The 24,531-nt window shown below is 56.0% G+C and overlaps 7 protein-coding genes across 7 annotated transcripts; 4 read left to right on the top strand and 3 right to left on the bottom strand.

The window, feature by feature from the left end:
* Positions 1-1,563: 1,563 nt before the first annotated feature.
* Positions 1,564-5,729, bottom strand: B0T26DRAFT_654954 (molybdopterin binding aldehyde oxidase/xanthine dehydrogenase; the record flags this gene model as incomplete). The annotated part of the gene is made up of 2 exons (XM_060438591.1): positions 1,564-3,289; positions 3,367-5,729. The coding sequence occupies 2 exons, from the start codon at positions 5,727-5,729 to the stop codon at positions 1,564-1,566; spliced, it is 4,089 nt and encodes a 1,362-aa protein (XP_060292058.1).
* Positions 5,730-7,486: 1,757 nt separating this feature from the next.
* Positions 7,487-9,707, top strand: B0T26DRAFT_481210 (Aldehyde/histidinol dehydrogenase). Its single transcript, XM_060435271.1, has 4 exons — positions 7,487-7,989; positions 8,064-8,118; positions 8,218-9,030; positions 9,194-9,707. Exons 1-4 carry the CDS (start codon positions 7,711-7,713, stop codon positions 9,475-9,477), a joined length of 1,431 nt encoding a protein of 476 aa, XP_060292057.1. The 5' UTR covers positions 7,487-7,710; the 3' UTR covers positions 9,478-9,707.
* Positions 9,708-10,699: 992 nt separating this feature from the next.
* Positions 10,700-13,114, bottom strand: B0T26DRAFT_728727 (pyridoxal phosphate-dependent transferase). Its single transcript, XM_060442920.1, has 6 exons — positions 12,365-13,114; positions 12,234-12,306; positions 12,003-12,172; positions 11,692-11,907; positions 11,517-11,618; positions 10,700-11,458 (listed from the first exon to the last, which is right to left on the bottom strand). The coding sequence occupies exons 1-6, from the start codon at positions 12,846-12,848 to the stop codon at positions 11,061-11,063; spliced, it is 1,443 nt and encodes a 480-aa protein (XP_060292056.1). The 5' UTR covers positions 12,849-13,114; the 3' UTR covers positions 10,700-11,060.
* A 948-nt stretch (positions 13,115-14,062) lies between these two features.
* Positions 14,063-15,030, top strand: B0T26DRAFT_481157 (uncharacterized protein). Its single transcript, XM_060435270.1, has one exon. The coding sequence runs from the start codon at positions 14,268-14,270 to the stop codon at positions 14,991-14,993; it is 726 nt and encodes a 241-aa protein (XP_060292055.1). The 5' UTR covers positions 14,063-14,267; the 3' UTR covers positions 14,994-15,030.
* A 335-nt stretch (positions 15,031-15,365) lies between these two features.
* On the top strand, positions 15,366-16,970 carry B0T26DRAFT_728718 (uncharacterized protein). The gene is made up of 5 exons (XM_060442919.1): positions 15,366-15,423; positions 15,507-15,534; positions 15,610-15,810; positions 15,891-16,025; positions 16,105-16,970. Exons 3-5 carry the CDS (start codon positions 15,730-15,732, stop codon positions 16,477-16,479), a joined length of 591 nt encoding a protein of 196 aa, XP_060292054.1. The 5' UTR covers positions 15,366-15,423; positions 15,507-15,534; positions 15,610-15,729; the 3' UTR covers positions 16,480-16,970.
* An 865-nt stretch (positions 16,971-17,835) lies between these two features.
* On the top strand, positions 17,836-18,999 carry B0T26DRAFT_728714 (DUF2407 C-terminal domain-containing protein). The gene has a single exon (XM_060442918.1). It carries the CDS (start codon positions 18,229-18,231, stop codon positions 18,703-18,705), a length of 477 nt encoding a protein of 158 aa, XP_060292053.1. The 5' UTR covers positions 17,836-18,228; the 3' UTR covers positions 18,706-18,999.
* Positions 19,000-19,671: 672 nt separating this feature from the next.
* Positions 19,672-22,941, bottom strand: B0T26DRAFT_656288 (rRNA-processing arch domain-containing protein; the record flags this gene model as incomplete). Its single annotated transcript, XM_060438699.1, has 2 exons — positions 19,672-19,852; positions 19,928-22,941. The coding sequence occupies 2 exons, from the start codon at positions 22,939-22,941 to the stop codon at positions 19,672-19,674; spliced, it is 3,195 nt and encodes a 1,064-aa protein (XP_060292052.1).
* Between the last annotated feature and the right edge of the window lie 1,590 nt (positions 22,942-24,531).

Raw genomic sequence — 24,531 nt, 5'->3', positions numbered from 1 at the left:
TCCACGATGGGATGCCCCTTGCCATACTTGCCAGGTACGAAGACTCAGGCAAAAAGAAAGGGTCACCTTCCCTAGTGCCTTCCTAGTGTAAGGCTCAGAACGCCATATCCCAGAATCTTTCACAGCGTAAGATAATGGTCTTCAGGACGATTGCAAAGAGTTTAACGGACACCTAGCAAAGTGGCTGTACTGTAGGAGTTGGAAATTTAGCTACTGCGAAGCGTGACCCTTTCTTTTTGCCTGAGCCTTCGTACCCAAGGTAGGATCTTTGCCCAGCAACGTGCTTTTGAGATGGTAATGTAGCCATTGAGATCCTGCTCGTGTTTTCTTCCAAGGTAATAATAATAGTCTCACATGGGCAAGTAGTAATCCCTCCATGCCTGCTAGTCTTTAAAGTTGGCAAATCCGTCTAAGTCCTGTTGACACGGGGTTGGTTGGCTTGTAACATGTACGCCGTACGGCGTTCCTCCTCATTCTCTACCACGCCCTGCTGCTGTTCAAAAGCGAGCGCTGTCGTGGGCAGGCCCGCCGACCATGACGAGGATTTCGCTGGGAAGCGTCTCGATGGCGTGAGCTGGGCCGGCCGAAATCAGACATCAACAGTTCTTGGTGGACGTCGTCCCGCTATGACCGCCCCCTACTGCAGGAGTGTCCTCGACGTGAATTATTTCGACTGGTTTCGATTCGTTTGGCGGACAGTTTTCCCTCTTCAAAACCCATCGCCGGCGCAGAGACATCAGTATCCGGCGTAGCCTCTGTACAAACGGCATATTCTTAGTCGCTTGTGAGTCTGGAAGGAACCTGTCGGGGAACCGAGCTGTCCAACACCATATGGGAGTAACGTTTAAATAGAGGTATTCGATTATGCTTGTTGCCGCGGGAGTCTGAACTGAGAGAGCTAGAACCGCCGAGAGATCAAAGATATGTAGGTACAGTTGAGAACAAAGGTTAATTAAGGGTAACCGACTACAGGCCAAGATGCCTATCGGCCCCCCCATGACGTTAAACAAATACTACTACTCGAGGGCAATCGAGGAAGTTGAGAAATCGTGCCTAAAAGAGCTAGATTGGAAAAAAGGGTAAGACTGAAGGTTATTTAATCTCTCTCTCTCTCCCGTCGACGACTTGGTATTTTTGCCTCTTTCCCCCCCCCCCCCCCCCTTTTTTTTTTTCCTATTGTTTACTTATTATTCCTTGCCCTTCTGGAACACACACCGCCCTGTTTTTGCGCCTGGGGTAAAGGCAGCGTTCGGGTTGCACGCAAGCAAAGAAACGGGGACGAGACAAAAGACCGGGCTTCTTTTAACAGTATGCTTCACTACTAAGTCGCTGATATTGCTACGCCCTATTGACAATCCAATTTCTACTAATAGAAAGCGCTCTGGATTTGAAAAATTAAAAGAAAATAAAATCCAAAAGAAAAAAGAACAAGAGAGCAAGACGAAGTAACTAAAATAAAAAGGAAATTCCCGTGGCTCGCCCGCAATCCCCTCAAACCAGTTTCATAAGATGACTCCACGAATAATAGATAAATACGCTATTTCCCTCGCTCTCAATACCTACTTAAATGGCAATAAAGAAGTTCTTCTCGCCCTCCTTGGGAACGACACGCGCGCGCTCCATGATAGGATCGACGCAGGAGAGCCTGATCCTTTCGGGTGTGGCAGGGCTCTCAAGGCGAAGCAGACCGTCGGCGGCGTCATCGATGGCGACGGTGGCGGCAACGCCGTACTGGGCGCGGGCGGCCTTGAGGGCGTCACGGATGGCGAAGAAGACGGCGCTACCCATGAAGAGCGGGGGCTCACCGACACCGCGACTGCGCTGGATGGTGCGCAGGTCCTTCCACTCGACGTCCTTGAGCAGAGAGACATTGAAGACTTGGGGAATGTCGCGGAAGCCGGGGATCTTGTAGTTGCCGGGGCCGCGAGTGAACAGGTTGCCGGCGAGGGGCCCGTTGCGCAGCCAAAGCGACTCCTCCATAGTAAACAGGCCAAGGCCCTGTACAAACGCGCCTTCAATCTGGCCGTAGTCGATAGCCGGGTTGATGGAGCGGCCGACGTCCATCTTGATGTCGGCGCGCAAGCACGTCCAGGTTCCTGTGAGCGTGTCGATCTCGACTTCGGAAGCCGTGACACCTTGGGTAAAGTAAAAGAACATTTTGCCCGTGTTGGCACCCCACGTGTAGCCAATCTCGGGCGTCTTGTAGAAGCCTTGGGCTGACAAGTTGACGCGGTCAAAGTAGGCAGCGTGTGCTAGCTGCTTCATGGTGGCTTCTGGGCCGAGCTTCTCGCGGTATGGTGCGAGGCGCTCGTTTAGCTGAGCGCAGGCATTGTACACAGCATAGCCGTTGAGGTCCGACGAGGCCGACGCCGCAGTGGCTGACGCATTGGCTACCGTGTTGGTGGCTGTTTCCGAGATGAAGACGTCGTCCAAGGGTACGCCCAATGCCTGGGCCGCGATCATAGTTATCTTGGTGTGTAGACCCTGGCCCATTTCAGTACCGCCGTGTGCGACGAGGATGGAGCCGTCGTGATAGATGTGGACCAGCGCGCCGGCTTGGTTAAACCAGAGCGCCGTGAAGGAGATTCCGAACTTGGTCGGGATCAAGGCGAGGCCGCGCTTGCGCCACTTGTGCTCGGCATTAAATTTTGTTACTGCATCCCGCCGTGCCTCGTAGTCGGCCTCCTCTATAACCTGCTTGTACATGAGCGGCACATGCCAGTCAGTCAATGGCTGGTTGAAGTGTGTCTGCTCCTCGGGCTGATAAAAGTTGATCTCGCGGAACTTCTCGACAGGTATGCCCAAGCGGTCAGCCACCTCGGACATGTACGACTCGGCGATGAACATGCCCTGAGGGCCGCCAAATCCACGGAAGGCTGTGTTGGACATTGTGTTTGTTTTGCAGATGCGTCCGCGGACGTGAATGTTGGGGATAAGGTAGCAGCCATCCGAGTGCGACATAGCCCGCTCGCAGACAGCCGCGCTGAGATCCCAGCTCCAGCCGCCATTGTTGAACACGTCCAAATCGAGCGCTTGGATCTTGCCGTCCTTATTGACGCCCACTTTCCACCGACCCAGGAACGGGTGGCGTTGCCCGGAGACGATCATGTCCTCCTCACGTGTCAGCATGCACCGAACAGGCCGCTTCGTCTTTTGTGCCGCGAGGGCGAGGATGCTGCTCAGCTGGACCGACCGCGACTCCTTTCCGCCAAAGCCGCCGCCCATGCGCTTCACCCGCACAACAACCTTATTAGCCTGGACGTTGCAGACTTGAGCAGCATATACTTGACTGCAAAAAGAAAGTGGTCAGCAGACAGCTTTATGGCAACATGTATAGGCAGGAATGGATAGGGGTATGGTGCTTACGCTTCATTAGGGTTTTGGGTACTAGAAAAGATCTCAATCTCGCCATCTTCAGGCTTAGGCACGGCCAGAGTGACGTTTGTCTCGAGATAGAAATGCTCCTGTCCGCCGATCCTGGCCACACCTGTGAAAGTGTAGTCGCAATTCTTGAAGCCCTCCTCAGGGTCGCCCTTCTTGATCTCTTTGAAGAAGTTGAAGAAGCTCTCCTTCTCAATGGCTTCCTCCATGGTGAAGATGGCAGGTAGCTCCTCGTACTCGACCTTGACGGCCCGGGCCCCTTCGGCAGCGCGCGCTGCCGATTTGGCCAAGATCAATCCGATGGGCTGCCCTGCGGTATAAATGGTGTCCTCGGCGAAGAACATCTCCTCGAAGTGGGGGGCGCCCCAGCGGTTGGCTTGGGGGTTTGGCATGTCGTTCTTGTCGACATAGTCAACAACTCCTGCAATCTCCAGAGCGGCCGAGTAGTCGACCGACTTGAGCTTGGCGTGGGCCTTGGTGGAAAGCACCATGCAGCCATACAGCTCATTCTTGAGGGATGGAATATCATCGGTATACTGTGCCTCGCCCGTTACCTGCTTCAGAGCGGCAACATGGGGGTTCGATTTTCCAAGTGTCTCTTGCATATAGGCAGCGGAAGCTTCTCTGTCCTCTTTTCCAGTAGAGATTTCTCTTTCAAGTTCGGACACGGCTTCCTCATCGACGGCCGTCTTCTCCCCGCCAAGGCCTACCATGACTTCATGGTAGAACCGATAGAAGAAGCTCAATGCCAGCGACTTTCGGTATGATGCCATGCCGCCGGGCACTCCAAACTGGAGGTTGAAGTCTTGTTCGAGGGAACTCATGGCTCCCTCCAGAGTCTCGAGCTCGGCGAACTTCTTGCATATCAAATATTCGTTTGTCTTCTTTGCAGCCACCGTGAAGGGCGCCATGCCTCCGTAGACGAGGTTGGCTGCCTCGACAACGCCGTCACCATCCAGGCGGACTTTTAGAGCCGCTGTGACTATGGCGATATCGTCATCTTTCCTCTTGGCCTGCTTATAGGCGCGGAAGAACTCGTTCTTTTCCTGCGTATAAGGAATGCGAATGGAGGCGAGAATGGCATCGGCAGGGAGCGCCGTCCGCCGGTAGCCCGTGAAGAAGTTTGCCATGGGAATTTCGGTCTCCTTTTCTATCGACTTTGCTACTAAAACAGCATCGGCAGCCATGAGGACAGGATTCAAGTCAGAGATGGGAGAAGCAGTGACGAGATTTCCTGCCGGAGTGCCAACATTTCGGATTTGCCGGCCTGCAAAGTACTTGAGCTGCTTGTGGACTGCGCTGAATATTTGTCCTCGAGCTTCTCCATACTTCTCGACGGCGTCGTGAGAGAGGATCTCGAGGTCTGTCAGGGTAATGTTGGCGCCGATCTCGAGATGGTCATCCTTGAACGAGTACTGCCTCAGCTCGGCAATGTCGCCGACAAAGACGGAGATGGGGTACTGGAAAGCCTTGAACTTGATCTCAATCTGCGTCTCGGTGCTGCCGCCAATGATCTTGGCATTGGGGAAGAAGTTCTTGATCTCGAGGAGCTGGTCTAGTGTCACGGGGCGGTACCAAGTCTTCCGTTTGTTGCCAAAGGCCAGGGGCTTGAGCTCAAACTTCTTCAGGGCCGGAGGGAAGATGAGCTCCGTTTCTGGGTTGTACTCGATGAAGCCCGGTGGGGTGAACCTCTTGATGGGCTGGTCAGTGTAGCCGTCCTGCTTTCCGTCCTTGCAGCAGCCGCCGCCGTCGCCCTTCTCCATGCAGCAGCCGCCGCCGCCGTTGGTCTTGCTGTTACCGCAGGCGGTTTTGGTGAAGGTCTGGGCGGCATCGAGAATGGGGCGGTAGCCGGTGCAGCGGCACAGGTTCCCGTCAAAGGCTTCCTCAACATCATGCTCGGTGGGGTTGGAATTGTTGCGCAGAAGGGCGTACAGACTCATGACGATGCCCGGAGTGCAGAAACCACACTGGGAGCCATGGCTCTTGGCGACACGCTCCTGGGCGGGGTGGGGCTTCTTGACGTTGCCGATGCCCTCGACGGTAATGACGTGCTTGCCGTCGATGGAGGCCAGAGGTGCCAGGCAGGCGTTGACGCTGGCGTGGTAGATTTGCTTGGTGGTTGGGTTGTACTGTGAGACGACGACGGTGCAGGCGCCACAGCCGCCCTCGCCACAGCCCAGCTTGGTGCCCGTCAAGCCAATGCCGCGCAGGTACTCGAGCAGGGTGATCTCGGGGTCGACGTCGTCGAGAACAACGCGGGTGCCGTTGAGGTAGAAGCGGAGCGTATCGTCAAAGGCCGTAGTTAGAGCCGCCGGCGCACGCTCCGGAGACACGGCCGAGGGAGCCATGATACCCAACGGCTTGAGGCTCGATCAAAGGTGGCTGGTCCAGTTGCGTTGCTGTTCCTTGGGTTGAAAGAGCGATGATGGCTTGGCTGGCTGGATGATTCTTGTTTAGATTGGTTCCACGTTTGGATTGTCTTGTACTCGGCACCGGCGCAAGATGTGAGACGAGATTAAGCAAAAAAGACCAAGATGTCCTCAGAGGGCTGGCGCAGCCAAAGGCTGACGACGGATATGGCCGGGATGACAGCAAGTCGAACGACTAATCTTCCTTGTCTTGTAATCTTGTCAGAGTGTTTGCCGTACAGTACTGTACATACAAGTCGTAAGCCCCAACAGCAGAGGCAGAGGCAGAGGCAGCGGCCAGAGTCAAACGGCCGGCCGTCGTTGCATGGAAGAATAAAATGTTAAATTGGAATATATATCTCTCAGGGCCGCTGCTAAGGTAGGCCAGCGGGGACTAGAGGCAATTAAAGGAGATTGGGAAGGTGAGGCACAAGGTGGGTGCAGTCATCATTGCCCAGCAAGTATCCGTAGTAGTCGGTGGCAACTGCTCTTGTTGGCATTCGTTCAATCCCACAACCAATTCCCTCTGCTCCCCCACTTGGCTACAGGGATTATGCTCGGATCGGATTTGCAGACACCAGAGGCGAACTGGGCATGGCTCCAGATTATTCCCTTGAGTGCTAAACTAGCGTCCAGCTCCTTGGCAAGCCCTGCGCTCACCGGGCAAATCAAAAGCTCTCCCTGAGCCTAGGGAGTTGGCCAGGCGTTGCGAAGTGAGTGCACCTGCTGGGTGCACCAGAGACACCTTATCGGGGCGGTGTGGGGGGGTTGTGCGGGGTGCGATCGCTCAACCCCGCCAAAGACACTTGCTGTCGTCGGCCGGCTCCGCAAGCGGGCACGCCAAGCCCAGCGGCTTGCTGATACAACCTTAACTCCGGGACCGCTGACATCCTGTGCTCGGCGATTGGATGAGTGAAGTGTGCGAAACAACTCGACAGTCACCTCGTTAGGTTCCACCAGATTCACCATCGCCAAGCGAAATCAACAAACCATAGAAAGTATCTAGCAGCAGTCATGTCAAGTTTGGCATGACGCTTTACCTTGGTCTTCTTTCTTTCCCTAGACTCCCGTCTTGAGACTGATTGCACAAATGTACCCGAGGTCCTTAGATAACTGCCTCTCAGCTTTCCAGATGTCACACCATATTTGCACTCTTTTGATTCTCCGATACCCCTAGGAAACGAGGCCACGCCTAGGTAGCTTCCACTCCAGGATGAATGTCAAGCGGTTTCATTTGCGATCGCATCGCGCTTTCTCTCCGCACTGATTCCATCTCTGACACCAAACCCGACCGTCTCACCAACCTTCTCACCAACCTTCTCACCAACCTTCTCACTAACCTTCTCACCAACCTACTTGTTTACCACCCATTGACAGCTCCCGACTTGACGTTGCTCGCATCAACGTTTGATATCTGTTCGGCCGTCCTACGCCTGACCCTGTCAATGTCTCCTGGTTCGGTTGAGTGCTGAACCGTACCTGCCTGGTAGTTTGCGGCAGATCTGCCGTGACCTTGGCTGAACCCCTCATTCTCCGCAATCGCGGGCGGACAAGCTGGGGTGCTCCCCTGGTGGTGTGGTGTTTAGTGGTGGTTGGGGAAACGGTCTCCGGGTAATTTTTGCTTCTGCAGCAGCAAGGAAGCCAAAACTACTGGCCGAAACGAGAAATTCCGAGGTCCCGTTGTGCCCGCGTATGTATGCTTCAGAAAGGAATCAGGCAGAGCTGCCGTGGGTGGGTGGCTATTCCATGTTACCGCTTATCCGGAAGACAGCACATTATATCAACCCGGCTTGATCTGTCCTCTTGCCCCAGTCTCTCTTCCTCTCTTATATGACTCTGGCGAATACGTGTGTGTGGCCCATCCAGTCTACCCCAATAGCCAATTCTTCCCCGTCTCTCAGAAAACCCCCGGGTCGCCAAGATGCAGCCCCAGTTCTTCAACGTCATCAATGATGAGCTCCGGGGAAGCGAGAAGACCCACGCCGTGACGGACCCACGGACCGAAGAGAACCTTTGGCCCTGCCCCATTGCCTCGACCGACGACTTTGAGGATGCCGTCGCTGCGGCCCGGAAGGCCTTCACCACCTGGTCGCGGACAACCGTCGCCGAGCGCCAGGCCCTCCTCGTGAAGCTGGCCGAGGTACTCGAGCAGAACGCTGGCGAGCTCGCCGAGATCCTCGCAAGGGAGACGGGAAAGTCGGTACGTACCTAGTCAGCTCTCTCGCTCTCCAGCGCATACTGTGTGTGTGTCAGGCCAAAACTGACTTTTGCCAGCAAATCGTCGCCTCCATAGACGTGAACGGCTCCATTGCCCAGTGCCTGTACTATTGTCAGTCCAAGTCCTGCCCCGCTCGTTGGACGGGAAACGGGAAAGAAAAGAAACCGAAAAACATGTAGATAGGGGGGCTGACTCGCTCACCTAACCCAGCCCAGAATGCCCTGGAAGACGAGGTGCAGTTCGAGGACGAGACCACAAAGGTGGTGGCCACGCACATCCCGCTCGGCGTAGTCGGAGCCATCTGCCCGTGGAACTTCCCGCTCATCCTGAGCAACATCAAGGTGGTGGCTTCGCTGGTGACGGGCAACTGCGTCATCCTCAAGCCGTCGCCGTTCACGCCGTACGCCGTCATGAAGTGGACGGAGCTGAGCCGTGGGATCCTGCCGCCGGGGGTGTTCCAGGTGCTCAACGGCGGGGCGGACCTCGGGGCGCTCATGACGCTGCACCCGGGCATCGACAAGATCAGCTTCACGGGCACGACGGCCACGGGCAAGCGCGTCATGGCCAGCTGCGCCAAGACGCTCAAGAAGGTGACGCTCGAGCTGGCGGGCAACGACGCGTGCATCGTGTGCGCCGACGCCGACCTCGACCGCGCCGTGCCCAGCGTCGCCAGCGGCGGCTTCTTCAACGCCGGCCAGGTGTGCGTGGCCAGCAAGCGCATCTACGTGCACGAGTCCATCTACGACGACTTCCTCGCCCGCCTTGTCAAGGAGGTCGAGGCCAGCTACGCCATCCAGGAGGACAGCGCCGCCCCGAGCGTCTTCGGGCCCGTCTCCAACAAGATGCAGTTCGACGTCGTCAAGGGCATCATCGAGGACTGCCGCGCCAACGGCTACAACATTGTCTCGGGCGCCGCCGCCGCCGCCTCCGCCAAGCCTGCCACTGCCAAGGGCTTCTGGCTCCCGCCGACCATTGTGTCCAAGCCGCCCGAGAACTCGGTGCTGGTCAAGGAAGAGCAGTTTGGTACGTGCTGTGCTGCCTTTTGTTTCCATTCTTATCTCTGCCAGTTATCTCGTAATGAAAAGACGAGCAACTACAGTCTGCGAGTCGAAAAGAAAAGAAAAAGAAAAAGAGAAAAAGGGGTTTTCTACAAGGAAAAACAAGACTAACACAATCCTCACTCCAGGCCCCATCCTGCCCATCCTATCATGGTCCGACGAGGACGACGTGGTCCGGCGGTCGAACCTGGCCAACGCGGGGCTGGGCGCGTCCGTGTACTCGGCCGACCTAGCGCAGGCGGAGCGCATCGCGCGGCGGCTCGAGGCCGGCGGCGTGTGGATCAACCAGTTCGAGCGCCCCAACTTTGGCGCCTTCTTCGGCGGCATCAAGGACAGCGGCTTCGGCGGCGAGATGGGCAAGCAGGGCCTGCTCTCGTACGCCTACACGCAGTGTCTGCACTTTGCCAAGTGAGTTGAGTTGCTGTGTGCGAGAGAAAGGGGGATTGGTGGTGTTGTGAGACGGAGGTATATAGTAAAGGGGCAAAGCCGCCGTGAATATGCGCTGTTTTTTTTTGTGTCCTCTGCAGGAGGCAGTGCTGGATATCTCCTTATCTGTATCTAATGACGACGCCGTAGGGAGGAGGATGTTCTTTCTACGGATACTATCTTCTATATACTTCTATATACATATTCCCAACGGCCCACAATCCAATCTGTGAATGTTTGCTGGCGTGATACTGGGCCGAACAAATGTTATAGCCCAGCAAATAAACCAACCGGCCTGGGAAAGCCTTTAATAGGTGTTTTGGAGAAGAGAAAGGCCTCTAGGGTTGGTTCTAAAATAGGGATTCCAATAGCTTTCACCTCCCTCGGCGAAAACCTTCAGGGCCAGCCGTACGGTATTGAGGCCTTTTAATCTTGGAAACTCCCCCGCTCAGGAACGGGCAAGACTCGAAGTGGGAGCACTCACTGGCTTGGGAAGCGGCGAGGCGGCCCCCCCACTCACCCATTTCTTGTTATCTATATGGCATGTACGATGGGCGCTCCCACTATCCCCCGTATACTCTCATTAAATCGTCACCTATGTACTCTCGCAGCCCTTGATTTTTTCACCACGCCACACCTCTCCTCGCTTCCAGAAGCAAAAAAATGCCTCTACGGGCCGAACCCGCAGTAACCCCCCCTCCCCTACTCCCGGCCCCAGCAGCCAACGACAGAAGCGGCAGCAGCAAAAGGAGGAAAAGGAGGAAGAGAAGCACAGCAGCGGCAGCGGCAGCATTATCAACGGCGTATTCGGAAGCAACGCCAAGAGATCTAGCAGCTTAGGCGAGGGTTGAGAGGGGTCCGACAAATACCTACCTACTCCCACGCCAGAAACAACAGCAAGCGGCAGCAGCAGAGGGACAGAGAAAGGCCTCCAAGATTTTACAAAAGGGATCCTAATAGCGACTACGTCTCTCAGAGAAAAACACTGAGGGCGAGCCGTAAGTTATCAAGGCCTTTCTAATCTTGGGAAGTCCCCCACGAAAAAACATTCAGGGATTGTATTGTATGCTGCGCCGCCTTGCTTGCCTCGCTACGGCGAGAAGGCGGCCGCTTCCGCGAACGGCTAGGAGCTGTGGGTGGCGCACCTCGTCCGTCTCGGGACTTGTTTGGCTGTGGTATTGACGATAGCGGCTGTTGGGATCTGGTGGGTGGAGTGGAAGTGTCACGGCACCGTACCAAGGACTAGGGGAATGGACTTGTGATTGTGCAAAGAAGAGAAGAAAGAGGAAGTGCGCTATAGTGCGGGTTAAATGCAGGGTGGCTATCATGGACGTAGGCGCTTCGGTTACGTATCGCCTTGGTTCTAATTGTGTGTCGCCAGCGTACCGTGACATTAAAGACTAGGGATTTTTTTATTTATTTATGTCTCTTCTTGATAATTTCCCTCGTCTAGTCGGAATTACCATTCCCCTCCTCTAAAACGCGGCATCGCCGCAGTACCTTGGAGCCTCCTCTAGTAACTAGTAACTGCTACCTTGGGTATAAAAATGGCCGAGACAGCATGCCGCGTTAATCCTGGCGAATGTACTTCTTCAGGCCCCTGAGACGGTCCTTGGCCGTCTCGAGGACGTCGTCGGGCTTGCAGACGGCGAAGCGGAGGTAGTCGGCGACGATGTGGGCATTGGCGTCGGTGTAGAACTCGGACGGGGGGATGGCGGCGACACCAAGCTCCTGAATGAGGAACCAAGCCAGCTGGAAGTCGCGCGGCCGGTCGGCGACGTGGGGCGGGAACGGGTAGTCGGCGGGCAGCTGCACCTTGCTCAGGTTCACCATGACGAAGTAGCCGCCCTCGGGCTCCGAGTAGGGCAGGCCCAGCTCGTCCCACACGGCGTTGAACCTCGCCAGGCGGCCCTTCATGTCGGCCACTTGGTCGTCCCAGAAGCCCTCGGCATCGGCCTGCTCGAAGCCTGCGGTTCGTGTTAGGCAGATCGGGCCAAGAGAGGACTGAAGAGCGGCGGGTATTACCAATAGCGCAAGCTTCTTGCAACGGTGACACGGACGAGTAGCAGATGCGAGTGTGGGCGGCGGCGACGTATTGGATGAGGTCAGGCGGACCCATCAGCCAGCCTTAACAAGGAGAATCTTCGAGTCAGCTGCTGTCACCAACAAGAGAGGCGTCCACAAAAGCAGCAGTACTCACCAACTCGCCATCCCGTAGCGTAAAAGTTCTTGCCGGCAGACCCGACAGTCAGGGTGATCTTTTCGACCTCGGGCGAGATGGTGGCGACACGTGTGAAGGGGGCGTAGAAAAGGCGGTCGTATACTTCGTCGGACAGGATGATGATCTGGTGCTTCAGGCAGAGGTTGGCGATCCTTGCCACCTCGTCTTTGGAAAAGACCTTGCCAACGGGGTTGTCTTGCGCGATTCCAAGTTAGCGCGTACAACGAGCCAGGGGCAATGTAGCAACACAAGACTAGAGAGAGAAGGGAAACTGAGGGGGCAGGTCATACGGGGGGTGTTGAGGACCAGCATCTTGGTGTGGGGGGTGATGGCCCTCTCGAGCTCGTCAAAGTCGATGGTCCACTCGGCAGCCGAGAGCGTCTTGACGCCGCCCTCCTTGGGGGGGTGCATGGGGACGTAGACGATCTTGCCGCCGGGCATCTCGATGTTGCTTATATATCTGCCAGGGGTGTTAGACTTTAGTCCGTAACTAAACTACGCAACAGAGCAAGCGGGCTTACTGGTCAAAGAAGGGCTCAAAGATGATGACCTCATCGCCGGGCTCGATAAAGGCCATAAAGGCACTCAGCATGCCTGGGTGCAATGTCAGACTCGTTGACAGATATGTAGGGGGGGGGAGGGGACAGCAGACCTTCGTTGGCACCGGTGGTGATGGTGATCTCGGTCTCGGGGTCGAGCTTGCGGCCCCAAAAGGAGGCGTAGGCGTCCGAGATGGCCTTCTTGAGGCGGGGGCGACCCTTGGTGGGGGAGTACTGATTGCAGTCGACGCGGTCGAGGGCCTGCTTGGCGGCGTCGAGGATGAACTTGGGCGGGTTGTAGCCGAAAAAGCCCTGGCCCATGTTAACGATGGGCTGCTTGGGCGACGCCGCCGCCGCCTCGTTGATGATGGACCACACATCCTGCCGCCTGCCCGACACGCGCGCCGCCGGCTTCAGCTTTTCGCTCATGGCGGATCTAGTAGAGTGCAGAAAGTGCCGTGGCTGTAGCTGCACTTGCAGTTGTGGTGATACTGCTTGTCGTAAGAATACGGCAGTGGAGCTCGTCGACTTTGGCCTTGACGCAGCAAACAATATGAGAGACCGCCTGAGAGAAGGCGCCGGGGAAGGGAGGACCATGAGAGATTTAAACGGTAAAAAAAACAACCAAAACTGCTACGGAGTTAAAAAGGATTACAAACGAAATAATGGAACCAAGCCAATCATGCACCGCTCGTCGCAACAAGGCAGGCAGCTACTGTATTGCCAGCTACTAAGCAAAGCGTCTGGGCAGATTCCGGGGGCAAGATCGTCGACGTCGTCCGCAATCGGGGCGTTTTGCTCGGTGCGGTTGTGCGTGCCATCCCGTAAGATGGCGCAATCCGGGGGCGCCATGCCAATGCATGCGTGCACTACCGAGAAGGAGCAGCTGCCAGGGATGGGACGGTGCGCTACTATGTAATGGGCCATAGGGCCTCTGCTGTGGCTGAACCGTGAGGCAGCTGACACTGACCCTGACCCTGACCCTGATACGCTGTGGCTCAGTGCGTGCAGGGGATTGCCAGAACACCTTACGGTGTAAATATCTATGCAAGAAAGCAGATATACCCCGGTAGCATGATATCTCAACGTTGTGTGTGTTTTGTATCACCATGTGACAGCCACCACAGTAACAAACGGCATGTGCCTAACATGATAAAAGTCAGTTAATCTCGCTGCACTTCAACTTTTCTTTCTGATCAGTGGAATCAGCCCAGAAATTCATCAACACGGTGACCCCTTTTGACAGTACGACCGCTCTGGCCTGGCCTAGCTCCTAAAAGCGAATTATCACGTCAACAGAAGTGCGGAAAGGGGGAGCGCGGGGGACAGTATCTCCAAGTATTGCCGCACAAGTTCCACATGGGCTTACCCGAACCCGCGTGGGATTGTGTACAGGAGGGAAAAAATAAAAGGAAGCCAAAGATCCGAAGCGGGAGGGCACACACAAAAACCGAACAGCAGTGTCACATATCTTTGCGCGTCGACTTCACTTCGCAAGATAATTCGGTTTCCAGAGTTGAAAGTGGCCCTGCTTCATCTGGCTCTCAGAGCAGCATGATATATAATTCGGGTGTGGCTTGGACACGTACTATCCTTTTCCTGTAAACGGAATTCAGATGTCGCCGCTCGTATCGCCTTCAACAGCCTGGCTCACCCTAGCCTCCCTCACCTTGCTCTCACCTCACCACATCGCCTCTTGACATGCCGTTCACCGTGCGCGCGCCAATCCCCTCAGCCTGTGGAAAAGACAGTCCACAAATTCACTAAACAAACAGCAGCCCCGGCCAGATTCCTTGCCCTCATTTCATCTTAACCTACGCACTGCTTTTAACTCTGGCCGCTTCCTGTTGCCCCGCGCGCCTGTCGCTCCTTTTTTCCACACATAAACAAGATTGCCCAGCCCAATCCCACTGCAGCTGCTGTAAAAAAAAACTTTTAACCACTGACCGCCGACCGCGCCCATATCTCCCAAAACCGCTTCATCCACAGCCTGATCACCATCTCACCACCTATCAAATGCCGGGCACTCCTCTAATGCACGCCCACGTGGCGGGCAGCCGCCTTCCTCTCGCTGGCAGCATGCGGCAGCAGACGCCCAGCCGGCCGGGAACGCCCCAGATTCCCGTCCAAATGGCGGGCGGCCACGCGATTCCCGGCAGCGTGCGGCAAGCCATAAGTCGACCGCCCACGCCGTACTCCTGCTTCCCCGCGGTGCCTGGTCTCGCAATCACCCACGAGTGCTACGCGTTCGGGTCCAACAAGTACGCCGCCCCTTTCCTCGGTTTCGAGTCCAGAGCCCCAACTCCGGCCGGCCCAGCCTCGACCTCTGCGTCGCCGAGATATCGCGTAGACCCCACTCTAGAGATGGCGTGGAAGCAGGCGGCAGACTTCGCCGCGTTCCGCGAGCAGCCACCGCGCGCCGCGAACCCAGCCACGGCTCAAGCGCCGCTGTACGGCCAGGCCTTCCTCACCCGCACCGGCAAGGTCATGTACAAGCCATCGCCGCGACTAGATACCTGGTTGGCGGACCTGAGCCTGTGCTCTCCTCCCCTCTCTCCCGAGGCGGACCTGATGGACGGTGTCCAGTTCGAGGACAGCCACAACCTCGTAGCCACGGATTCCGAGACGGATAAACATGATTTCGCTGTGGCCACAGATGCCACCCAGGCAAAGGAGGACCTGAAGCTAGCCTCCAAGCCCGAGGACGTGGCAGCGGGCTCCAAGCGCAGCTCGGTATGTTGATCTCGAATGACCAAAATAGAAGAAGAAAGCTAACCTGGGGATGATGTCATTCGCAGGACAAGATTACCGCGTCTCAGGAGCAGCCGGCGTCCGAAGACCAGCGCGCGTCCAAGCGCAGCCGGCTCGGGAAGACGGTCCGCAAGACGCTGTCCCGCATGAGCCGACTCAGCATCTGCACGCGCAGCTCCAAGGGGCCCAGCAACGCCGTGGCCGATGCCGCGCCGCCTCGCTGCGCTGCGCCGTCGCCTGCTCCTCCTCGCAACATCTTCAGCCGCATGAGCCTCCTGTCGCGGGCCGGCCGTGACGACGGTGGCGACAACCTAGGGGCTGCCGCAGTGGCAGTGGCGGCATTGGCCGCACCGGCGGTAGAGAGAAAGATCAAGGTGTGTCTGGTGGGAGACAGCAACTCGGGCAAGACGGCCCTAGCGAAGTAAGTCACCGCTGTCCCTTTCCGCGTTGGTGTGTTGTCCGCCAAACGAGATGCTGTACTAACTCGCGACCGTCTCTCTCTAGTCGCCAGATCTCGGGCCGTTTTTCAGAGGTGCGAAGCCGCCCACAGCCTGTCACCAGCCAGGCACGCAAAAGAAACAAACTGCTGACCACCGTGACAACACAGACTAGCCCGTCGCTCTTGACCGACTGCCGGACCTTCACGGCCGTCACCAACGACAACCGGCTGATATCGGTGGAGCTGTGGGACTTCCCCGGCAGCGCCAACAGCAGCAGCTGCACCCAGATGCTCGCAACGTACTTCCACGCCGCAGTAATCTGCTACAGCGTCGAGGACGAGGCAAACATCGAGACCGCCATGAACGTTGTAAGTGCCCACTTCTCTATCTTTTCCCGGCCCAGGAGGTTGCAGACAACCCGAACTGACATGAAGTGTAAACGAAACAGTGGAAGCCCAAGCTCGACCACTCGCTGACTGAGTGCCCGCTGTTCGTGCTGGGGCTCAAGAAGGAGCTGCGCCCGAGCTTCCCTTCGCTGGGACTGAGTTTCCTGCCGACCGCCGTGGCAGCGTCGGCGACCTTGGTAAGTCCGCTCTCCACGTGTCATGTTTAACCCTTGAACAACAACAAAACAAGCAAATCGCTAACACTAACGTGTAAAGGGCCGCTCCAGGGCGACGCAGATGCGCGCGGCCGGGTTCGGCGAGTGCTCGGCCAAGACGGGTGACAACGTGCAGGAGGTGTGGCGGGGCATCGTCAACTTTGTGGTTGACGGGCTGCGCATGCGCGAGGCAGGAGGCCGAGGACGACGGCGCGGCTCGATACTACGCCCCGGGGTTGGTGGAGGTGGTACCGGAGCTGCAGCTGCAGCTGCTGGCGGCAGCCGTGGCGGCGGCGGCAAAGGCGATGATGCCCGACAGGGGGACAACGACCACCACGAAGCCAGCGCTGACCACCCCGACAGCACCATGTGCGGCCTGCCCATGCCCAAGCCCGTGCCCTCGCCTTGGGATGTTCTGGGCGTTTCACCTCCTTAGGCACTAAAGTTTGACGATGAGAGACGGGACCTACGTTGTGTGGAGACCCCAAGGGGGCAAGGTACATGTGTTGTATTTGGCTTGTCTTGATATGAAGAGAAAGAGAAAGAGAAAGAAACGGAGCTTGGAGTTGGAGGCGTTTGATGCTTCTTCTGTGGGCAAGGAAAAGGGAGAAGGAAGGAGACGGGGCGTGTATTACAGGGACATTCATTGGATGATTTCCCACGCCTCCACGCCTTCTGTCTTTGGTGTTCCCGTCCTTGACGGCACTAATTATGTGATGAGAAATACAATAGCTACCAAGTACCCGAAGTAGGTTATGTAGTACGGATACCTAAAATAATGTGAAGGGGGATATTCAGCCTGATGATGCCCAAGACTGTTTGAGAAGAATCGCAATGGCACTGTATTGCCATGCTAGGCTTTGTGGAAGGTTAATGACTTGAGTTATGGGGCGTGCGGTATTGTTCTTTGGCTTTGGCTTTGGCTTTGGCTCTGACTTGGGAAGGCGAGTGAGGGGAATCATGTCGTTCGGTTAGCTGTAGAACAGCCCCGATAGAAGCATGCAAGCCCCGATTCTCAGATCCTTGGCAGGCATGCGGGGAAGCAATTGGAGAAGGAGCGTCTCCAAAAGAGCTCTCCGCGAGTTCCACGGGAATCCTGCAGGGAACAGCAGCCGCTTCAGCGCCTCAAGTCTTGGCTGATGTCGATCCTGCATCAGCGGCTGAAGGCGGGAAAAAAGAACGACACCGAGCTCCTTGACCAATTTAATACAACACCCGTCCAGCACATGGGTAAGAGATTTACGCCCTGGTTTTAACTGCCAGTCCAATCACGATGAGCGGCCGCCCGGGCCGCAGCAGCGGCAGCTCTTCGTCGTCGCCGACCAGGCCGAGCCGGCCCCTCCTCCCTATCCACACGGCCGGCGCCACGACACCCTCGTCCCTCACCGTCCCTCAGAGAACCCCATCGACCTCCTCCCTTCTATACATGCCCCCCGTCATCTACACGCCGCCGCCTCCGCCGCTCCACCTGACCGTGCGCTTCAACGCCGCGCTACCCGACGTGCACCTCGACATCGTGAACCCCCACCAGACGACCGTCGTCGCGCTCAAACAACTGATCCGCTCGCGGCTAGCCGCCGAAGCCGAGGCCTCCAGCGACGATGACTCCGACTCCGACTCCGGCCGCGGCGCTGGCGATAAGAGCAGCGACCCCCTCATCAGCACCGCAAGCCAGCCAGGCGCAAAGCCCAGAGAACGCAAGAGCCAGGCTACCTCGCCGGCCGCGGCCGCGGCACGGGCGCGGCTGCGCTTTATCCACGGCGGCAAGATCCTGCCCGACGGTGCGGTGCTGAGCGGAGTACTTCGGGCGCCGCCGCCGCCGCCGCCGCCGTCGGCCGTGTCGCCGGGCGGCGGCTCGTCCGACCGCAAAGGCAAGGGCGTTGAGGGGCGGTCGGCGCAGCCGCCGCAGCGCGTCTATGTCAACTGCAGCATCGGCGACGAGCTGGACGCGGCGCTTCTCGCGGCCGAAGAGGCCGCCGCCGCGGCGCCCGTGCCGCTGCACCCACCGGTGCCGTCGCCATCATCATCCACGCCCTTCCTCTCCCCGTTCGGCCATGGCAGCCAGCAGCCACAAGACGGCGGCGGTGGGCTGCTCTCGCCGCTACCGCGCCCGGCCTCGTCTGCAGGTGGTGGCGGAGGGGGCGGCCGCACGCCTCGCGGTTTCGACCGGTTGTTGGCGGGCGGCATGCCAGCGGTCGAAGTCAACCACCTGCGGCTGCAGTTCCGCGCGATCCAGGCGCAGCGGTTCACCCCCGACACGATGCCGTCGCCCGACGCGCTGACGCGCATGGAGGACGAGTGGATCGACAACGACGCTGGCGGCACCACCACGAACCCCGCCGCCACCTCCCTGCTCTACGCCAACGGCGTCAACAATAGCAATAACCCTGCCACAAATAATAATGGAGGTGGAGGAGACGACGGCGATACGGCCGCCGCCGCTCCAGCCACTACCACGGACGACGCGTACGGGCTCAGCGCCGTGTCCGACCAGCTGCTCAAGGGCATGGTGGTGGGCTTCTTCTTCCCGCTCGGCGCCGCCATGTGGCTGCAGCGCGAGGACGGCCTGTGGTCGAGGCGCTGGGCCGTCTTTGTGTGGCTGGGCGTGCTGCTCAGCGTCTCGGTCGGCATCGTGCGCGCCCTGTCGGCGGGCGACGCGTAGCGTAGCCTAGGTAGCAAGCGTGGACTCTGTCCACGTGGCGGCCGCCTACGAGACTCGTGGCTATGAAAGCCACGAGGACAGCGGCAAGACCCACAAGATATCTTGCTTGGCTTTGTTTTAATAACATGTGTATAGTGGATGAATGCCGAGCACTGCCCCGCTGATATTGTATTTACTTCAGGGAAGCTTGTATATATATATATATATATATATTTAGAAAGAGAGAGAGAGAGAGAGAGAGAGATTAGGCGCTTCTTGGGAAAGAGGGGAAGGAGGGAGAGCAAGCGAAGGTCCCTAGGGGACGACACATGAGATTTAATTTGTTGATGGAGAGCAAGCATTATGATACCCCCCTCGAAAGAATATAAAATGAAATAGAATTACTCACGTCATCAAAGATTAGGGTCAAAAAGTGAGGCCGCAAAACAACACGTCTCATTGCTCCCAAGTAAATTTGCCAAAGACAACGAAGGCATCTTCCACTCCTCCCCGAGCTCAACATCTACCGTGTGCTAATGGCACTGTCAGGACGCGCTACACGCCTTTCACGAGTTACCTTCCATCTATCCCATCAAATGCTAAGCGATGCTGTCAGGACATAACACACGAACCAGGGCGCTTGGTATCTAGCTAAACATAATCCATAGAATCTAGGACAGACAAAACACACACATCAACACGCAGCCAAAGCTTGGAAATGCCCAGGCTATGTATGCTAATCCACCGCGCGCGAGTTTTACCCTCAACAAAGCAGCCCTAGTGATTTTCCTTAACCCGCCCTAATGCCCATAGAAGAGTACGTAGTAATGATATATATGAGCAAAGAAGATACCAAAAACGAAATGGTGTCATCATCAGCGCCATCATGCTATCCCACATCCCGTCGCTGGCTGCGTTTACCACGCACTCTAGATCCTCGTCTGCCTGACGGAAAATTCGACCCACCTCGAGCGAGGACCCTGCCTCTTAGAGATAGAGGCTGTTGAACGAGACAATATCACGCTTGATCGTTTTCAGAGTGGCGTCGAACTTATCTTGGAGATCTTGGCTGCCCATGACTTTAGCTGCTTCAGCCATCTGGCGGATTAGCTCCTCAAGTCGGCGGAAGAGCCGGATTAGAGACCCCTCGTAGACATTTGTCATTTTACTGAATAGCGTCAGGATTTTCACAGTCCAGAGCGGCCGCTCAGTCTTTCGCACACGGTGGGGCAACAAAACATACCAAATTTCCGAAAATGGCTTTCCCTGGGCCCACGCAAGGACTGTGTCCATGAGCTGCCATTTAAGGCTCTGCACGTATTCTTCCTCGTTAACCTCGAGCTTGCTCTCGGCGCTGACCTTGGCAATGACTCTCGCCTGGGCCTGGATTTCCCGGAAGGGCTTGGCCAGGTCCTCCTTGGGGGAGTTCGTATCTACTTTCTCGTCAAAGATAAAGCAGCTCAGGATAGCCGCGCATACTTCTGGGGTGAGCTCGTTGAAGAATCGGTTGAAAAGAAGCTCGGCCAGAAGCAGCTCGTGGCCCTCGGTGGAAGATATCTCACAAGCCACGCGCGCCTTCATCTCTACCACCTCGGCCTCATTGATGAAGCCTAACCTGCGCAGCACGCGCTTTCTCGACTTGAGCTCGTCGAGCTGGGTAATGCTGTGCGCCTTGGCGATCTCCTTCTTCTTCTCTTTGATCTTCTCCACGATGGCAACTTTGTCCGAGTATTGCTGCCACAGGTCTGGGAGAAGTGGAGAGTTGTGTAAGGGGTTCGTCACGAGGCGTGACTCGAGAACCTCAATTTTGCGGAGGAGTTTCTTGAAGGATTCATCGACAATACCCATGTTCTCGATGGGATCCAGAATTGGTATTCCGTCCGAAAACCGCCTGCTCACTTCGTTGACCGACGAACCAACTGCTTGAAGCTCCTGTCTAGATTCGACCTTCTCAGGGAGGAACAAGCGGAGCTGGCTGAGGGACTTGATGCATGACAGAAGACACGGAACAACTTCCCACTTGGTCTTGTCCCCTTCCTCCTCCGGCAAGACACCGTCGGGCATCGCTTCGTTGGCCTTGATGTTTGACTCGAAATCCTTGCTATCAGCTGAGATCTTGAGCAGAACATCTATGAAGTAGGTCTCCTGTGGTGCGTAGGGCGTCTCTCCAGGTTTTTGGGCGCTGCGGGCAACAAAGTTCATTACTACACCCCACCCGTATTCGGTTCCACTGGGGTTCTTGATGTTGACGAGACGGCCGGGTTGAAGAAACTCGAGGCAGTAGTTGGGGTGCTGTATAACGGCCAAAAAGTCCTTGTTATAGGCCTCGAGTTGTTTCCGAAGGCCGTAGTACTCCTTGACCGTGCTCTCATCTGGAATGATCATGCTGTCCCTCTCGTGGGTCAGGACGCCGAGTTCCTTCTCCAACTGCGGCACGCTGGCAGCATTTTGAAACTGGTAAAAGCACCTCTCCAACATGTACTCGGGCGAGATTGCCTCAATGCGCAGCAGGTTCAAAACCATGTTGTACCCAAGGTGGAACGCAGAGTTCAATCGGTCTTGTTGGCCAACGACAATGGCCCTCGCCGTATCGGGCTCGAGCTTGTCATCCACCATCATGATGACAATACCTCGGTCGTCGAGACCACGGCGACCTGCTCTTCCGGCCATTTGAACGTACTCGGAGGAGGTAAGGGGTCGTAATGACACGCCATCGAATTTCGTGACCTGTGTGAACACTACAGTCCTAGCCGGCATATTCAACCCGATGGAGAACGTCTCGGTCGCGAACAGAACCTTGATCAGACCCTCTTGGAAAAGGATCTCGATAGTCTCCTTAAGGATGGGCAAGAGCCCAGAGTGATGGACACCGATGCCCTTTTGGAGCAAAGGAAGAATGTGGGTGATCTGGGGCAGGTTCTTGTCGTCGTCAGAAAGCTGCGTCAGTGCATTCGCAAACACGGTCTTGACCATTTCCTCTTCGTTTGGTGTGTTGAACTTCATGGACGTGGTTTTTAACGCCATTTGCTCGCAGTCCCTCTTGCTGAAGTTGAAAACAATAACGGGCTGGAATTGCTTCTTGACAATCATGCGAATGATCTTGCTAATGTCGGAGGCTTCGTTTGTCACCTGTCCCTTGTTGGTCTTCTTGTTTTTGCCTTTGCCCTTCTGTTTTGCGTTCCAGTCAGCGGGGTCTGAGCCCTTATTGGCTTCGATCATGGCCATGGCATGGTTGAAATTGGACTCCTTGAAATTACCCCTCTCGTCGACGATCAAGAAAATGCCCTTGCCGCCAGCCGGGAAGAAGTAGTTTTGCAGTGGTGTCGGTCGGAAATCGGTATAAACGACGTGGCAGGCTTGTCGGTGGATCTTGGCAATCCACTCGGCGAACTGGAAGGCGTTTGGGATCGTGGCTGAGAGGAACACATAGCGCACCTTATCCGGCAGCAAGATAATCGTTTCCTCCCAGACCACGCCTCGGGTCTTATCCCGCATGTAGTGAATTTCGTCGAAAATGACCCAGGCGACCTCGCGCATGATCTCAGAGCCCCGGTACAGCATAGATCGGAGAATCTCGGTGGTCATGACCAGGCAACTGGCGGTCGGGTTGATGGTGACATCGCCAGTCATGAGACCAACGTCGCCAAACTCGGCCTGGAAGTCTCTGAACTTTTGGTTGCTCAGAGCTTTGATCGGACTTGTGTAGATGACCCTCTGGTTCCTCGCCAGACACTGTGCAATGGCGTACTCGGCAACGACCGTCTTTCCGGCACTGGTATGTGCCGAAACAAGCACGCTTTCATCGCGCTGAATGGAGGCTATCGAGATACTCTGGAAGGGATCAAGTTTGAAAGGGTATGTCCGCGCAGGCTCCGCGGGCGCATTGTGTTCCGAGAGCGGAATGTACTCGTAGTCCAAATCAGGCGGAAGCGCGACCTGATGCTGAATATTGTGCGATAGAACCAGAGGCTTTTCTCCTTCCTTCGGCCCTTCAAAGCCCTGGGCCGCGGTAACCTCTCGCGACGCGGCAGTTTGGAAGGAGTCGGCCAAAACAGGCTCAGCTTCGGCCTGCTTCTTTCGCCGTTTGTGTTCGCTGTGCATCTGTGCCTCTTCCCCATCATCTGCAGCGGGCATTTCCTCGTCGTGGGAGGCGGTCTCATCCCCGTGGCCTTCATCTTTGGCTGCAACTTCGGTTTCCGCCTTCCGCTTTTTAAAAGCGCGCGGCTGCTCTTCGAAAACGCCGAAGAGGTCGTCCATTGCGCGATCTTGAAAGGCCGGAGCCAGACTAAAATGGGTGAAGTCTGCGGAAAATCGATTGGGGGTTTGAGCACGGCAGGTGCAGGGAGAAGAATTGCGAAGCGCACCCAAATCCTATGGGAAAACTTGGTTGCGGTGCAGACGGACGCTGGTCACGCCGCCGATAACCAGACGCGAGCAAGCGTATCTGCAAAAAAAAGTTGGGGGTGGAGGTGCTGGGGCAGAACTGAGGGTTTCTGCGGGCGGTGAGAGGGCTGGTTGGTGCTCAGGCTTGACTGCAGCTGTTCGTATGCAGTATCCGTATGCACGTATTTCGCAGTACGGGGTACTCTTTGTCGGACCTTTTTCCTGCCTCATTGCAGGTGGGATCATGAAATAATCGGAAAGAATAAACGCACTGAGCAGATAATAATTAGGAATGTCTTAAAATTGGCGTTCTACTTTGTTTCACTAGATTTGTCCAACCTCGGGGGATGCAAGAGAAATTTACCATTCTATGTAAAGTAAGAGTCACGGAAGCCGCTACCAAAAGTCTTTTCTCACCGCCTTCTTGGCAATCCAGCCGCTACAGGGCTTCCCCACTAAAACCTACTCAAAATACAGCACCTTTGTCACTTCCACCCCACCACCAATTCTAACAAATTAATCGCAATCGCAGCCAATTATTAATCAAGATAACTATCTACTTCCTTCTATTTGATCGCCGTAGTGGCGCCGGCTTTGGTAACTGCTCTTGGGCTTCGTCCTGCCACACAACTTCTCTCTAATTCTTCATCTTCCGAATACACCTCTGACAGTTGCCACAGAGCCGAATCTACAGATTCCAAGTCCGAACCCTTCATACCTTCTTCCTCTCAAACAACCTCCACCACATGATTAACCTCACGGCTCTTCAGCCAACGTCCAAATATACTACGTCGTGGGCCACAGATCCTCTTGGGCCAGATCCTCTTGGGACAGATTTCCATGGCACGCAATCGTCTTGCTTGGCTACCTGTGGCGACTGCTAGCACACCGTTGGGCGCGCCGAAGGCCTGTGCACTGGCCTGTGTGCGTTATTTTTACCAGTGGCTGACAGGAGCTATTGGTGGCTTACAGAGCACCTCTCTCTGGGCCAATCGCTTACAGTGGATGACCGCTGTGGCCGCCTATAGTCCCCACTGGAGGAATTCTGCCGGCAGAAAAACACTAAAAGCGGTGAGAAAAGACTTTTGGTACCAAGCTCTCCCTGTCAGCTCTCGGCCCAGAAACGAACCAGAAAGGATTAAGGCTATCGTAACGGGTGCGCATACGATTCTTATAAATGTTACTCCGTATATCCGTCCAAGTTAAACCGAACCAGGTAGTCTGACCATTGGGAACGAATAAAGAAAAAGGAAATGTGAACTAGTCGCAAGACTACGAACTCAAACGAAACTCTCAACCTGGCAGCAAAGCTCACACCTAAGATAATGGCTCGTACATCAGATACATTCCATACCTATCGCTGGTGGCCACCGTAGGCACGAGAGGATGTACTAATTATACGGTATATGTGTTTACATACAGTCCTCCTAAAACTTAAAACCCCCCTGCACGGAAAGTGGTACA

The sequence above is a fragment of the Lasiosphaeria miniovina genome (assembly GCF_030549165.1).
Source record: "Lasiosphaeria miniovina strain SMH2392-1A chromosome Unknown B0T26scaffold_7, whole genome shotgun sequence".
NCBI classification, from domain to species: Eukaryota; Fungi; Ascomycota; class Sordariomycetes; order Sordariales; family Lasiosphaeriaceae; genus Lasiosphaeria; species Lasiosphaeria miniovina.
The sequence above is the reverse complement of the archived record's forward strand: the minus strand, read 5'-3'. Positions and strand labels throughout refer to the sequence as shown.

Excerpts from the sequence above, each read along its gene's own strand:
- B0T26DRAFT_481210 (XM_060435271.1), top strand. The coding sequence starts at position 7,711 with ATGCAGCCCCAGTTCTTCAACGTCATCAATGATGAGCTCCGGGGAAGC. Across the intron at positions 7,990-8,063 it reads CAAGGGAGACGGGAAAGTCG|CAAATCGTCGCCTCCATAGA; the intron begins GTACGTACCTAG and ends GACTTTTGCCAG. Across the intron at positions 8,119-8,217 it reads TGCCCAGTGCCTGTACTATT|CCCAGAATGCCCTGGAAGAC; the intron begins GTCAGTCCAAGT and ends CACCTAACCCAG.
- B0T26DRAFT_728727 (XM_060442920.1), bottom strand. The coding sequence starts at position 12,848 with ATGGTCCTCCCTTCCCCGGCGCCTTCTCTCAGGCGGTCTCTCATATTG. Across the intron at positions 12,173-12,233 it reads TTTGAGCCCTTCTTTGACCA|ATATATAAGCAACATCGAGA; the intron begins GTAAGCCCGCTT and ends CACCCCTGGCAG. Across the intron at positions 11,908-12,002 it reads GCTGGTCCTCAACACCCCCC|ACAACCCCGTTGGCAAGGTC; the intron begins GTATGACCTGCC and ends GAATCGCGCAAG.
- B0T26DRAFT_481157 (XM_060435270.1), top strand. The coding sequence starts at position 14,268 with ATGCCGGGCACTCCTCTAATGCACGCCCACGTGGCGGGCAGCCGCCTT.
- B0T26DRAFT_728718 (XM_060442919.1), top strand. The coding sequence starts at position 15,730 with ATGCTCGCAACGTACTTCCACGCCGCAGTAATCTGCTACAGCGTCGAG. Across the intron at positions 15,811-15,890 it reads TCGAGACCGCCATGAACGTT|TGGAAGCCCAAGCTCGACCA; the intron begins GTAAGTGCCCAC and ends TAAACGAAACAG. Across the intron at positions 16,026-16,104 it reads TGGCAGCGTCGGCGACCTTG|GGCCGCTCCAGGGCGACGCA; the intron begins GTAAGTCCGCTC and ends TAACGTGTAAAG.
- B0T26DRAFT_728714 (XM_060442918.1), top strand. The coding sequence starts at position 18,229 with ATGCCAGCGGTCGAAGTCAACCACCTGCGGCTGCAGTTCCGCGCGATC.